Source organism: Uloborus diversus, chromosome 7 (genome assembly GCF_026930045.1).
Source record: "Uloborus diversus isolate 005 chromosome 7, Udiv.v.3.1, whole genome shotgun sequence".
NCBI classification, from domain to species: Eukaryota; Metazoa; Arthropoda; class Arachnida; order Araneae; family Uloboridae; genus Uloborus; species Uloborus diversus.
The window spans coordinates 144,027,213-144,040,354 of record NC_072737.1 but is presented as its reverse complement, the minus strand read 5'-3'; the positions used below and the strand labels follow the sequence as shown (position 1 = coordinate 144,040,354).

Here is a 13,142-nt window from a genome sequence, read left to right as displayed (position 1 = left end):
CTCTTTCACTTCGTCGTAGGTTCTTACGTGGCGACCATATTTGTTCTGTAAAGAAGTCTAAAACATTTAATACTAACTTAATAGTTTTCAAACTAAAATTAAGCTCAAAATGAATCGTGGACGATCTTTTAGTCGTGGAAAGTAAGTAATTTCAGTTTTATTTACAGCAACAACCTTCAATTTTAATGAAATAATCTCTGTGTTCATTGTAGGCTTAATGTCTGTAAAAAAATATTGATAATTTTGGCTTTCTTTGGTTCAGTGAAGTTAATAATAGTTATAAAATAGAAGTTTATAACTCCTCAATGCTCTGCAATGTGTTTTTTTCATTGGTAACTCGTGTGAGGTTAAACATTTCTTGCGCTGATTACGTAAGGTCAATGCCTCTGCATCGCAATTTGCCGCATTGACGTGACGCAGTTGCTGATGAACGAAATCACAATATATAAATTCGACTGATTACGGAAAAAATTGTGCACAATATATTGCTTCAGGAAACTAATTACCGTCTAAGAGCGGCCTAGTTATAAATTTAGACTAGTTATGCGCTACTTTAACAGTTTCTAGTAAAACATACTCCTCCCGGATAAAATAAAATATAATCTCGCAAAAGTAACAAAGGATTGTTCTTATTTATGTCAACTGTTCAAAATGCAAAAGCATTTTTAACTGTGTCAAACAATTCGTGTGTTATTTGTGTAGCGAGTTGAACAGGATTGTATCACTATCCTTTGTCCTTGCGCCTTCTCAATACTTCTACACCTGTCTAAGTAAATTTGTTAAACTGTTCATCAATGAAGTTTTATAAAATGAGTTGAATATTTGTTTCTCAGATTTTAATCAAAAAAACCTTAAATCTACTAAATATATTGGCTATTAGATACAGTAATTATTTGCTGAAAATTAACAAAGTAAAGTCATTTGCGATTCATCTAAAAAATAATTGAAGATGTTCAATGTTTTCCTTGGTACAATAAAAAAGTATATAAACATTAAATGACTAGGAACTACATGCTTGCATTTCTGTTATATCCATCCATCAAATGTTTGGATTTTCGAAGGAACTAAATTAAAATGATGCAATTATTATCGATCCATATGCTTACCATGTTTCCTCCAGATAAAAAAAATATAGACACTTGCTTCTTTATGAAAAGGCACTTTCAAAAGAATTCTTTTGTAAAACGGGCACTTTTACTTTGCGCTCTAAATGCATACAAAGTAAAGAATTTTTTCAATAGTTATTATTTTCTTGAACAACAAAATGCCTTTTGTGTTTAGTTGTACCTCTTATGCTGACACTTTGAACCATCAACAAGAAACTAATTTTTGCGGAACAAAATTTTCATTTGAAAGTGGATCCTTATTTGAAAAATTAGTAAATTTGTTAGAATTTTGAATCTGCGAAATTTATAACATGAAAAATAGAGAGCAGATACTTTTATTGATTTTATTATCTTCTGCGATATTCTAGTGGACAACATAACCAAGGGAGTAATGTTACAATGCTAGGATACCTGGAATTTTATGTTTTCTAGAAAGATTTGCTTTTGTAATCAAGTGCAAGTGCTGCTTTAACCTTTAAAAAAAAAAAAAAAAGTCACATTAAAGGTCTCCTTAAGAGGAGCAAGGCACAGTGCTTCCCAAAAATGCTTGGGAAAACATTTAATGTTAATTTTGCATGTTTATTGAGATTGATATTAATTTGAAACTAAATTGGTAATAGATTCTCAAGCAATACAGTAGAAGACTGTTATAACGCACACCTTGGGATCAGAACTATTGCATTATACAGGTTTTGGTGTTATATAGGTCGTTTCATAAATTTTGGAACTATTATTCAGAATATATCTATTAGAGCTTCAGGATAACTTTTATTGGCAAGGAGTATTAAAGCACTTATTATACAATTACTCATTCAAAAAAAAATATGTTTCACAATCAAGAGTGAATTATCCGGCAGTTCTGCTAGCTTCGTGATTTGCATAACAGCTGCAATTTCAAGAGCCATCTGGTACTTCTATTACTGTGAATACTAATTTTCATTTAAAAGCTTTGAATTAAAATAGAAAGGTAAAAAACTTTCAAAATTTAATTTGCCTAACATTTTTTATCTTTGCAAGACAAAACAGGAATTTTTTTAACTTTAAAGCCTTATGTTTATTTCTGAAAAGTTGTGCGGTTTATAGAGAATTGCATTATAGGGTCATTCCATATCAAATCAACCAATAAAAAATAAATTTTGAAGGTCAATGTTTTGGATTATTATGATTTTTTGTCTGTTTGTTATACTTACCTCCAGGATGAAAAAACTGAAGTTTCAAATTTTTTCAACAATTCTTTGCAAAGTTATACATTTTTTAAATTTTGGAGGAATCCGAAATTTTGCATTGATTAAAATCTTAAAAGGGCTATTATTAGAGTACTATTTGACTTAGAAGTCTACAATTGGTGCTGTTTTGTTTAGTCTTTTATAAGGTTTTCAAAAATATATAACAAAGCCCAGTTGCTAAAAAATATTTTTTTAATTTTTTTATTAAAAAAGTTTTTTTAATTTATAAAAATTCAAAATTGAAATTTTTAATTTTCTTGAAAAAAATATATGTTACTTAGCCTTTTGTTAGCAACATTTATCCAAAATTTCAAGATGGCATTCTTTTGGTATTATGCAGAAAAAAAAAGTGCTTTAATGGGTCATTCCATGTCAAATCAACCAATAAAAAATAAATTTTTAAGTTCAATGTTTTAGAATGTAATGATTTTTTATCTGTCTATGATACACACCTCCATGATGACAAATCTGAAGTTTCAAATTATTTCAACAATTCTTTCCAAAGTTATAAATTTTTTAACTCTGGAAGCATCTTAAATTTTACATTGTTTAGTAATCTTTAAAAGGCTATTATCAAAGAACTAATTGACTTAAAAGGTTAAAACTTGTGCTGTTTTGTTCAGTATTTTAGGAGGTTTAAAAAAATATATAACAAAACAGCTACATAAAAAAATATCATTTAAAAAAATAGTTTGTAAAAATTAAAAATCAAAATTTTTAATTTTGTTGGGGGGGGGGGGGGGACAGGGTACTTAGTTTTCTTTAAGCAACATAAATTCAAATTTTCATGGTGGCATTTTTGTGGTATCATGGAGAAAAAAAAATTCTCTTTCAAACAGTTGCTTTAATTTTATTTCTAAAAAACATTTATTCTAATGAAAAGTAGTTAAGGTTTAAACCGGTACTATTGCGTAAAAAAACAAGTATTTGGCAGCATTGCAAGCATATTAAAAAGGTCAAACAATTTTTTCGGTGAAAAAATATTTATTATTGAATAAAAAATCTAAATTTTATTTAAATTTGAAAACTTCAATTTAAGTTACTGAAGCTTTTTTAGCCATATTTTAAAAGCAAATTTAAGTTTTATTTATATATAATTTAATTGCTACATCATAAAATTTAATATTTTTTTAAGTTCATTAAGAAGCAGTTTGAGATGTGTGTAACTCACTTTGCTACTATAGAACTCGATTTGTAGGTACTATAGTATAGATATACTTTCTTCTTATGTAAGACTAGCCGCCTTCGGTGACCAGCTGGTCCGCCTTTTTACGCCAGGGTTGCCGCCTTCGGCGGCAGCTTAGACAATTTAGCGACGGTATTAATCGATGTTTTTCCCTATATATCAATATTATCATCTGCCTTTTTACGACAATGTTGCCGCATTCGGCGGCTGCTTAAATACGTTTCGTGGCAGTATCAATCAATCTATATCTATATCATTATTAATTTAAATAAAATATTTTCTAGATCTATCTATCCGTCGTTTGGAATATTTTTAAAGGAGGGGGAGGGGAGACACAAACGGCTTGCTCTTCATGCAAATTTTGTCGAAAAATAACAAAAAACACTTTTACTTTTACTTGAAAGCATTATTTTTTCAAAGTCATGGTGTGTTGGGGGGGGGGCACTGACACCCCGTTGAAGTTCCTTAAATGACGGGCATGTCTCTTTCTTGCTGTCCATCTACTATATCGACCTCTGCATTTGTCTGTCTATCTATACGATCTATGCGTATCTACCTCTGACAGTAATTAACAATCTTTTTATTTATATACAAGCAGCCGCCTACGGCGGCCGTGTTTGGCTTACTTGTCATTCACCATTTTACGCCAAGAAGTCGTTAAATAACAAAAATCGCGTCCATTTTTATGTGAAAGCATTGTTTTTAAATCGTAGCGGCGCCCCCCCCCCCCCCCCTCTAACCCCCGTTAATCCTTAAATAACGGGTCTGTCTATCTCTCACTGTACATCGACCTGTAGATTTATCTTTCTCTAGATCCATGTAAATTTACCTCTGATAGTAATTAACAATCTTTTTTTCAAGGAAAAAAATATTAATTCGAAAAAAAAAAACATTTTTTGTACGCTTAATGTATATCTATCTACCGATTCGACCTATCTCTAAATTTTCTCATCTATCTCTATTTATTTTGATCTAACCTCCAATCTTATTCCCTAACAAAAAGAAAATCATGCAAAAAAAGCGTGCTTACTTATTTATTAAAATAGCACAAAAAATTGGTGTCTCTGTGGTACCCGGAGTTTACCAAAGTATAAAAATCATTGATTTTATTGAAATTCCAAAAAAAAAAAGTGACTGGGACCAAAACGATCCGATGTGGTCCGTCTGATTAACCGAAGTCGAATGTTTATCAAAACATCCGAGGGGGGGGGGGAGAAACAAATGAAATACCTAGAAAGAAAAAAAAGCGAATGAATCCTTCGAAAAGGAAGAAAAGAAAAAAGCAAGTTACGTACATCAGTTAGATCACGTGGGTGTGTTACATCATATTCGAAGCGGTCAGCAGATCTTCGGTGAAGCGAAGCTCATATCTTCGTTCTGCCTTTAAAAAATTGTAAAAAAAAACTTTTGAATATTTTTGAAAACTTTTTTTTTCTGTAGAGGACGAAATGTTCTGGCTACTACATAGTAAAATTGTAGAAAAGAGGTTATTATATTTTTCACGGGATGCGTTTAAAAAAAAATTAAACCCAGAAAAAAATGCAAAATAAAGGTTTTTTCAAAAATTCATAAAAAATACAAAAATTGCTCTATCTTAAATTTTTTTGTTCATCATATTTAAAACTAAATTTCCGACACTAAAGTACCAAAAAATATTTGTCTGGCGCGATTGGTCCAGGGTCTGTAAGGTTAAAAATATCAAAAATCGAAGCCCAAGGTGCACAACTTCAGCAAAAACTACACCTGTGTACCAAATTTCATCCTTCTATGCCTTACCGTTTTTCCCGGGATACGCGCCACACACACACAAACATCTTATTTTATTATATGTACAAGGGTCTGGCCAGAGGATATTTGGGTCCGTTAAGGGACCCTTCACAAAATCCCGATCAAACAAAACGGACCCTTCACAAAATTCTGATAAACAAGATCGGATCTGTCACAAATTGTTTATTGAAAGAGCAAATCTGAAAGCAAAATATCTCATATTTCTGTGTATAAACCGATAATTTTTGGAACCTTTTTTTAAGTCAAATTAGAGGGATCGGCTTATACAAAATCTTATAGGAAATCTGGGCTAACGGCACTCTTGGGATGCTCCTGCAAGCGATAAATAATTGCTACTGCCAAATAAATATAATGGTTGTTTGTTTTATCACAGCTAATTAGCAGCGGTGTTGTTGTAAACTTTTCTGAAAAGGCATTGGTAAGAACTTTTCTCCCTGCTCATGATTTAATAAACAATAATAATATATATCTGCAAAATGAACTTATAACTGCAAAGGGATAGTAAGGGTGGGGGAAAAAATATGATCGCTTCAGATAGGGGATAGGGTTACTAACTTCAAAATTATCACCACTTAGCGTCTGGCGTTGAACCTTTATTGAACCTTTATAATGACTTGATTAGAAAATATTCTCATCATTTTACCCGTTTGTCAATATTTGCGTTTTTAGGGTGGTGGGTGCGGTGCGATGTTTAATTGTTATTTTCTTGTTATTTTCGGAGAAATTTATATGGGTTTTGATTTATTAACTTTAAATAAACTCTTTTAATTACCGTTTTTTTTTCCTTCAGATGTCTACATTTTGAAAAATGCAATCTTTTAACATCCAATATGAGAACCATATTTTGTTCTTTTTTCAAGCTAATTTCGCTTTGTTAGGATTCAAATAAATGAAAAGTTCTGTTAGAACTCTCATTTCAAGTTTTTAAAGCAAAATTCCATTTTCTGTTATGAGTCAAAAATTAAAATGCTGAATAGATGGTTTATTTTCTGGGTCAACTGTGTCCACAGATATTAATGATATGTTTTGTTTATCATAGGACGCTAAAATGTAATTTTAAAATAATTTTGTCAAAAATATTTCTTTTACAAGCCCTTTTTATACTTTTGATGCCTTCACTTTGAGAATTGCGATCTCTTTGCATCCGCTATGGGAATCCGATTTTTCGAATTTTTGATGATTATTACGCTTTGTTAAGAGGTAAACAATTGAAATATCTTTTTATTTTTGTTAAAATAAAAAGTTTTAAACGAAATTCTGTGCTTTTTAAGAGTGTCTTGGGTCAAAAAGTTGAATGCTGAACCCTATTCTGAATTTTATTTTATTTATTTATATTTTTGTTACAATTATTTTAAGTACTGTACAGAAATATATCTAGTATAATTTAACATAATGTAGAATGGTAGATAAATATTGATACTTGAAAGAGCGATGCCCCCCCCCCCCCCAAATATCAGAAAAAAAATCCAGAATGATTTTCTCGACGTAGAAGAGGAAAACACTCAACTTTAAGTTTAATTGATGCAGTTTGTGCCATCTCTAAATTCTAAAATTTCGTTTTATAACAATTTTTTTTTTTTGCAAAATTTTTTGATTTTTCACAAAATTAATTCATTTTTCACAAAATTATTTGATTTTTCACAAAAAACGGACCCTGCGAAATATCCTGGACAGACCCCTGATGTATAGATTTCAATTACTTTTGCCATCTCCTCTTTCGAGACTTGGTATGTTCTGCTTGTAGCAGTGACAGGATGTAATTTGCACAGAACAAAATTTTTAGGGATGGTCAAAATGTCTGCTTTTCTAGAATAAATGAATGATGATGATGGTTCGCTAGGATGAAGGAAAGAAACCTGGATTTCTTCTTCTACCTGATCTTTTGAAATTACATATCCTATTCACCATTTGCTGTCATAGGCACAAGCAATATAGTCCACAATTTCTTCAAACTGTGCATCCCCATTATGGGGGCTCATGAACTCGGGATCCTCTATACTGGAGCCTGGTTTTGGATCTTTGCTGAACTCATAACATCATCAGTTTCAGGAACTGAAGAACGTTTTTGCTTACTTAATTGTATGCGACAAGCAGTACAAATTTTCATTCCTTCTTCAATGCCATATGTTAGTGTTGTCATCCACAAGCTTGCAGTTCTTAGATCTTTTTTCACCCAATGTCCTTCCTTTTTAAATGGATTGCAGCAAAATATGCTCCATTGTTTATCCATTTTCAACTGAAAGTTGGCTCTTAACAAAAATATGCATAAATTTAACATTAAAATAAGAATAAAACTTGGAAAAAAAATTCTCAAAGAAAGCAAGCAGTAAAATTTAGAATGTGTTCTGTCCAAGCAGTGGCGTAGCTAGACCCGACTTTGAGAAGTTACTTCTTATATATATATATATATATATAATATATAAATATATATATATATATATATATATATATATGTATAATCGCTTGGAATTTTTTTCCTTTTCTTCTTTTTTTTTCTTTCTCTTCTCTCTTCTTTTTCTCTTTTTTTTTGAGACTAACTTTTCGGGGGGGGGGGGGTTTGTCCCCAAAACCCCCCCCTTAGCTACGCCCCTGTGTCCAAGAACATACAAAGTTCTGAAGATTTCAATGCCTCTGTAGTGGGAGAAAGCAGACGGGTTTCATATTACACCAGGAGAAAGCCTAAGGGTTCGTTACAGCAGGTAGCTAATGAGTGGAAGTGGCTACTTAGGGGATGGGTAGCAGGGATGTAGGTGCTGAAGCATGACTCATGATGGTCAAGCCCTTCTACTGTATCAACCCATGAACATAGGATTGAAAAAATGTTGATTGGAGACCTTTGCTTTACTGAATTATTTCAACACTTTCGATTAGAGACCATTTGCCATCGATAAGTAGACTAATATATTTTCAATTAATATATTTAAATTCTTGGCTATTTAAAAAACCTGCATATATATTTATATATATATACATACATATATATATATATTTCTGTATAAACATCTATATATATTTAAAGGAATCAAGCCAAGGGTGCCAATAACACCTCCTCAAATACTGTACAGCCCCCTCCCCCACAGGGATGAAACCTCTTTACAGAGAAAAATGCCCCTTAAACATCCCCTTAAAAATCTTAATGGCACAGTCTTTGCCATCCCTCCACCCCCTTTGGATGATCCAGCTGATCAAGCAGTATGAATTGTTACATGAATAAAGATGTTGAAAGAGGAAATATTTTTTTTTCTGATACCACAATAATGCCATGAAATTTTGCATAAATGTTGCTAAAGTAAGACTTAATAACATAATTTTTTTTCAAAAAAATGTTAAAGAAAAAGGTACAACTAGGTCATGTCATATATTTTATAAAACCTTATTAAATACAGAACAAAACACTACCAGTTTTAACTCTTTGAGTCAAATAGGTTTTTAACTACGGCCATTTAAAGAAAACGTGTCAGGAAAAATTTTCAACTTCGTCAAAACTTTCAAATATTATAATTCGAAAACAAATGAGTGAAAAAATCCAAAACTTTGTATATTTTTTCTGTTGTGGTAATACTCCATTGGAACAAAAAATGAGCAAAATCTAAAGACATGACGTTTTGACCATTTGTTTATTTGATATGGAATTACCCTATATTAGGTCGGTGTTATGAAGGTATTCTACTGTATTATTCTTTTGGTTCTTGTCCAACACTTTCTTTATTTTTTAGTGACTTTCGTGGACGCGGTAGCTATGGTGGAAATCGCGGAGGTGGCGGTTTCAATAGCTTCCGTGGAAAGCAACAACCTGGTGAGAATTTACGTAAAGCTAAATTTGACCTGAGCACCATGCAACCTATTCAGAAAAATTTCTACAATGAGCATCCGACCATTACAAATCTTGGTGAGGTAAGCTATCTAAAGTTTTTGTCTTCATTTTTGGTTGGGATGCATAAACCTAAATATGTTAAGCTACTCCTGTGGCGTTAGGATTTAAGTTACACAGGCGAAAGGAATTTAAAACATAGATGCGAGGCCAGGGCCGGATTTGGAAATGTGGAGGCCCCTAATCAGGATTCGAAAAGATCATCATATTTTCAAAACTATTCAATGCTTTGATATATATCCGAATATTTGGAAAAATATGTATATATCCAATATTTTCGACCCATGAAAGTTAGGATATTTTATAAAAATTTTATTGTGGGGGGCCCCTTTGTTGTGGAGGGCCCGGGGCAGTAGCCCCACCTGCCCTCCCCTAAATCCGACCCTGTGCAAGACCTTCTGTCTCGGGACAGATTTCCGTCTTGGGCAAAATTTCCGAGACGGAGTTTGGGACGGAAAAAATTCAAAGATTTTTTTTTTCAGTTTTTACTTAAAAAAGAAATAGTGTTTATAAAATATGCTTTAAATTAACAACGAATTTACATCGACATTCTCTCTATTTTCCACCATGGGATTGTTTTCTTTGCAACATGCTTTTAGAAGAGTGACTTTAGACTTCCGTCGTTCAACTTTTTTAGGTTGCTCTGTTATTTCCAACTCACTGCATTGCAGACCGCGGAGCTGCTCACTATTCTCCCTGATTTATCAAATTTAAAGTCCCCTATTGCTGTTTTGATTACTGAATATTGGAAAGTACCTCATTTTAAAAATGTAACTACTTACTACTTACTTCACTGAAGTGGTTGTTTTATGGCTAATTTCACCACCTGCTATCTTATAAAAGAATTTTTTTTCAAATGAACACTATGGGGGGAAGAGTGCCAGTTTATTATAATTAGTTACCCATCTTTTCTGGTTTGTTGGCGTTACTTTGGGTGGACTTTCCGATCATAATTGATTTGTTGCAAAAGTGAAAATCTTATGTCCCAAGCGATTTTATTGCTGTAATAAAAATGCTTACGATCTTTCTCTAATAATTTTGAAGGTTGCCCAGTATTGTGATTTTAGGACTATCAGTTTGAAAAAAATTGAAGAGTTCCTGAACCTCTCCTTTCCCAGAACTTTATCAAAGTGGCCTAACATTGTATTTTTTGAACTTCAATTTAAAAAAATTTACAGACTCCCATTATTGGCGGTTTTTAGCTTTTTTGGAATTACGATATCAAAACTCTTAAATATTACAATTAAGCTAAGTTCATGTTAGAAACGTCAAAAGCTTAAGATTCAAATCAGATTCCAAAACTGGCATAGTTTAAATCTCGGACATTTATACACATGAATTTTTCCTTAAGCACACATGCTTAGGGGGAGGGCGGCTGAAAATATTTTCCGTCTTGAACACATCATCAAACTTGCACCCATGATTCAAAATTTTGAACTTAGATCAAAACCAGTAGCGTAATTAGAGGTTGGCAGAAGAGGCTCTCGCCAGGGGCGCAGCAGTCAGGTGGGCAACATTTTGACTGATTTTTAAAAAAAACGTTATTTTTTTTCATAGAATTTGAAAATGCTTGAAGAAAATTTTTAAGAAACTTGCACAAAAAAGAGCTAGAGGGGGTGTGTATATAATGTATACACACATAGAAACATATCTACTAAGAAAGAACATCGGGCATCATTTAAAAGTTCTAAAAAAGAAAATAAGAAAAATGAAATACAATGCTGCCTCTTACTTATCAAATCAATTAATCAAAATGTTCCAAAATTTTTTTCCTTTTTGGATGTCACAGTGACCCGTAACTTTCCATGTGGGCGGCCCTGGGGGGGGGACAATTTCTTTAGTTCGCCAGGGGCACTAGATCCCATAGTTACTCTACTGATCAAAACTACATATTTGATAGTTGTGCAACTCTTCCAACTGGATTATGTTCTCTAGAATTTGAGGACTAATCACATTGTCTAAGATAATTCTTTGTTTGATTCCGTTCATTATTTCTTGAGCGTAGCAGTCACAAATAAGCAGAAAAATTGTTGGGCTTCTCTTTTTGTGCTGTTATGAATCCAATATTTTTTTTCTGTAGATAAGAAAATTAGTGAAAACATGCTGGTTGTATAGTGGTTCTCTACTCCCTTTCAATTTTATATTTCTGCTGTTTAAAGCTCAAAACTCGCGATCGCCAGTCGCTAATTGCGACCAATTTTCAAATTTTGGCGACCATTATTTTCACTTCAGTCGCCAATGTGGCTACCAATCGCCAATGCAACCCGTCCCTGACCTATAGTCTTGACATATGACCTTTCCCCAAATTCTTTTGTCCACTAAAAGTTCGGCTGTCGGATCGCTGGGGATGAAGGAGGGAAGGGGGGGGGGGAGTATTGTCCAATTGTGGCTAATTGTGCTATGTGTTCTTGTTCTGAATAGAAAACAAAAATCGCAATCACGACGGCAAATTCGTTACAAAACTTCTATTTCGAAAACTCTGCTTTCTTTACACGCGATCGTAAAAATAGACAAATTTCATGCACCAATTTAGTAAATTATGCTTTTTTGATCTTGAATTCATTTTTTAACTTTATTTGTCCTTAACAAATGGCTATTTCTTCGCTTTGCGGTATTTTTAAACTATGCGTTTTCTAAATGGCGTCGCGTTGTTATTGTTCATTTTTACCAGTTAAGACGAAAATGTCCTTTCCAAAATAAAAAGAATTGAAAAGAATTAATCTTGTACATTTGGTTTACATATGAATAAACAAAAATGGCGCCTTTGAGTCAAAATGCACCAAGACAAGGTATAAACAATATCGCTAAAAAAATTTTTTTTTTTTGCAAGATTTTTGATTTTTTGTTTTAATCATATTGTTTGTTTTTAATTTTTTTTCTTTTTAAAATATAAAACGTACTGGAGGACATGACATATCCGTTTATTTACTTTATTTATCCTTTAAAAAGTTGTTATTTTAAAGTTTCGCAGTAAATTTTAAAAATTGCGTCCCGCGTTTTCAAAATGGCGCCGGTTGTAGATTATCCATTTTTACCAGTTAAAACAGGAAAATGTGTGCTCTAAAATAAATAAAGAGAAGTACAATCGTATTTATAAAACACATAAATAATTAAAAAAAAAATAGCACCCTTGCCGTCTAGAGAAGGTGGAAAGAATACGGCTGAAACCCTTTTTTTCTTCTGCTGGATCTTTTATTTCATTTTTTGGTTTTTTTTTTCGTTTTGTTTTATATTGTTTACCTTTCTTTTATTTATTCATTTTTTGACACTCAGGCTTCGATTTTTATAAAATTCTGCATGCATTTGTAAAAACTAAAAAATTTTTTGTAGAATCGCAAATGGTTTAGGTTTTACATTCTGTTCAAGTTTTTGGTATTTTGTTTTCTTTATCAAGAAACTAACTCGTATTTTGTTTGAAAGCTGTGATGTTTCTAGAAGTTTTGAAAGCTGAAAAAAATTAATAATAATAATCTTTTTTATTTATTTTTTTATCGTGATGTGTTTTGCTTAAAGATAAATTAATGCAGATTATAGTTTGCAAAAGATGTGTTAAATATCTGGGCAGGGGTGCTCGTTCCCTCCAAGTTCAATTCCCCCCCCCCCCCTCCTCCAAAATTTTTCCTCAACCATCTTTTCCTTTTGTATTTTTAGCTTTTGTATTTTTTATTTATTTTTTAATATTTTTTATTTACTTATTTATTTTTAATTATTATTTTATAAGAAACGTTCTTTGCTACGCCAATGACATATACACACATACTAAATAAATAAACGGAATAAAAAAATTAAATAATTTAAATTAAAATAAAGTTTGGCTATCATTTTTTGAGATTTGTCTACCATTTTGTGAGGATCTGTTTGGTAGCCATTGGCTACCAATTCAAAATTTGAGTTTTGAGGTATACTGCTGTTGTCCAAGATATGATACTCGGGAGGAGTACTTAAGTAATTTTTGCAAAAAATTG

The 13,142-nt window shown here is 32.2% G+C and overlaps 1 protein-coding gene across 3 annotated transcripts in view; it reads left to right on the top strand.

Annotated features, from left to right (window-relative positions):
- The window catches only part of LOC129226043 (probable ATP-dependent RNA helicase DDX17), a 48,319-nt gene continuing 35,177 nt past the window's right edge, over positions 1-13,142 (top strand). For 2 of the 3 annotated variants that reach the window (XM_054860622.1, XM_054860623.1), the window contains exons 1-2: positions 3-141; positions 9,023-9,200. In XM_054860622.1, coding sequence (XP_054716597.1) covers positions 110-141; positions 9,023-9,200 — 210 coding nt within the window. In that variant the 5' untranslated portion in view covers positions 3-109. Of the gene's footprint in view, positions 142-9,022; positions 9,201-13,142 lie in introns of all 3 variants that reach the window. The other variant, XM_054860621.1, reaches the window with a different exon arrangement.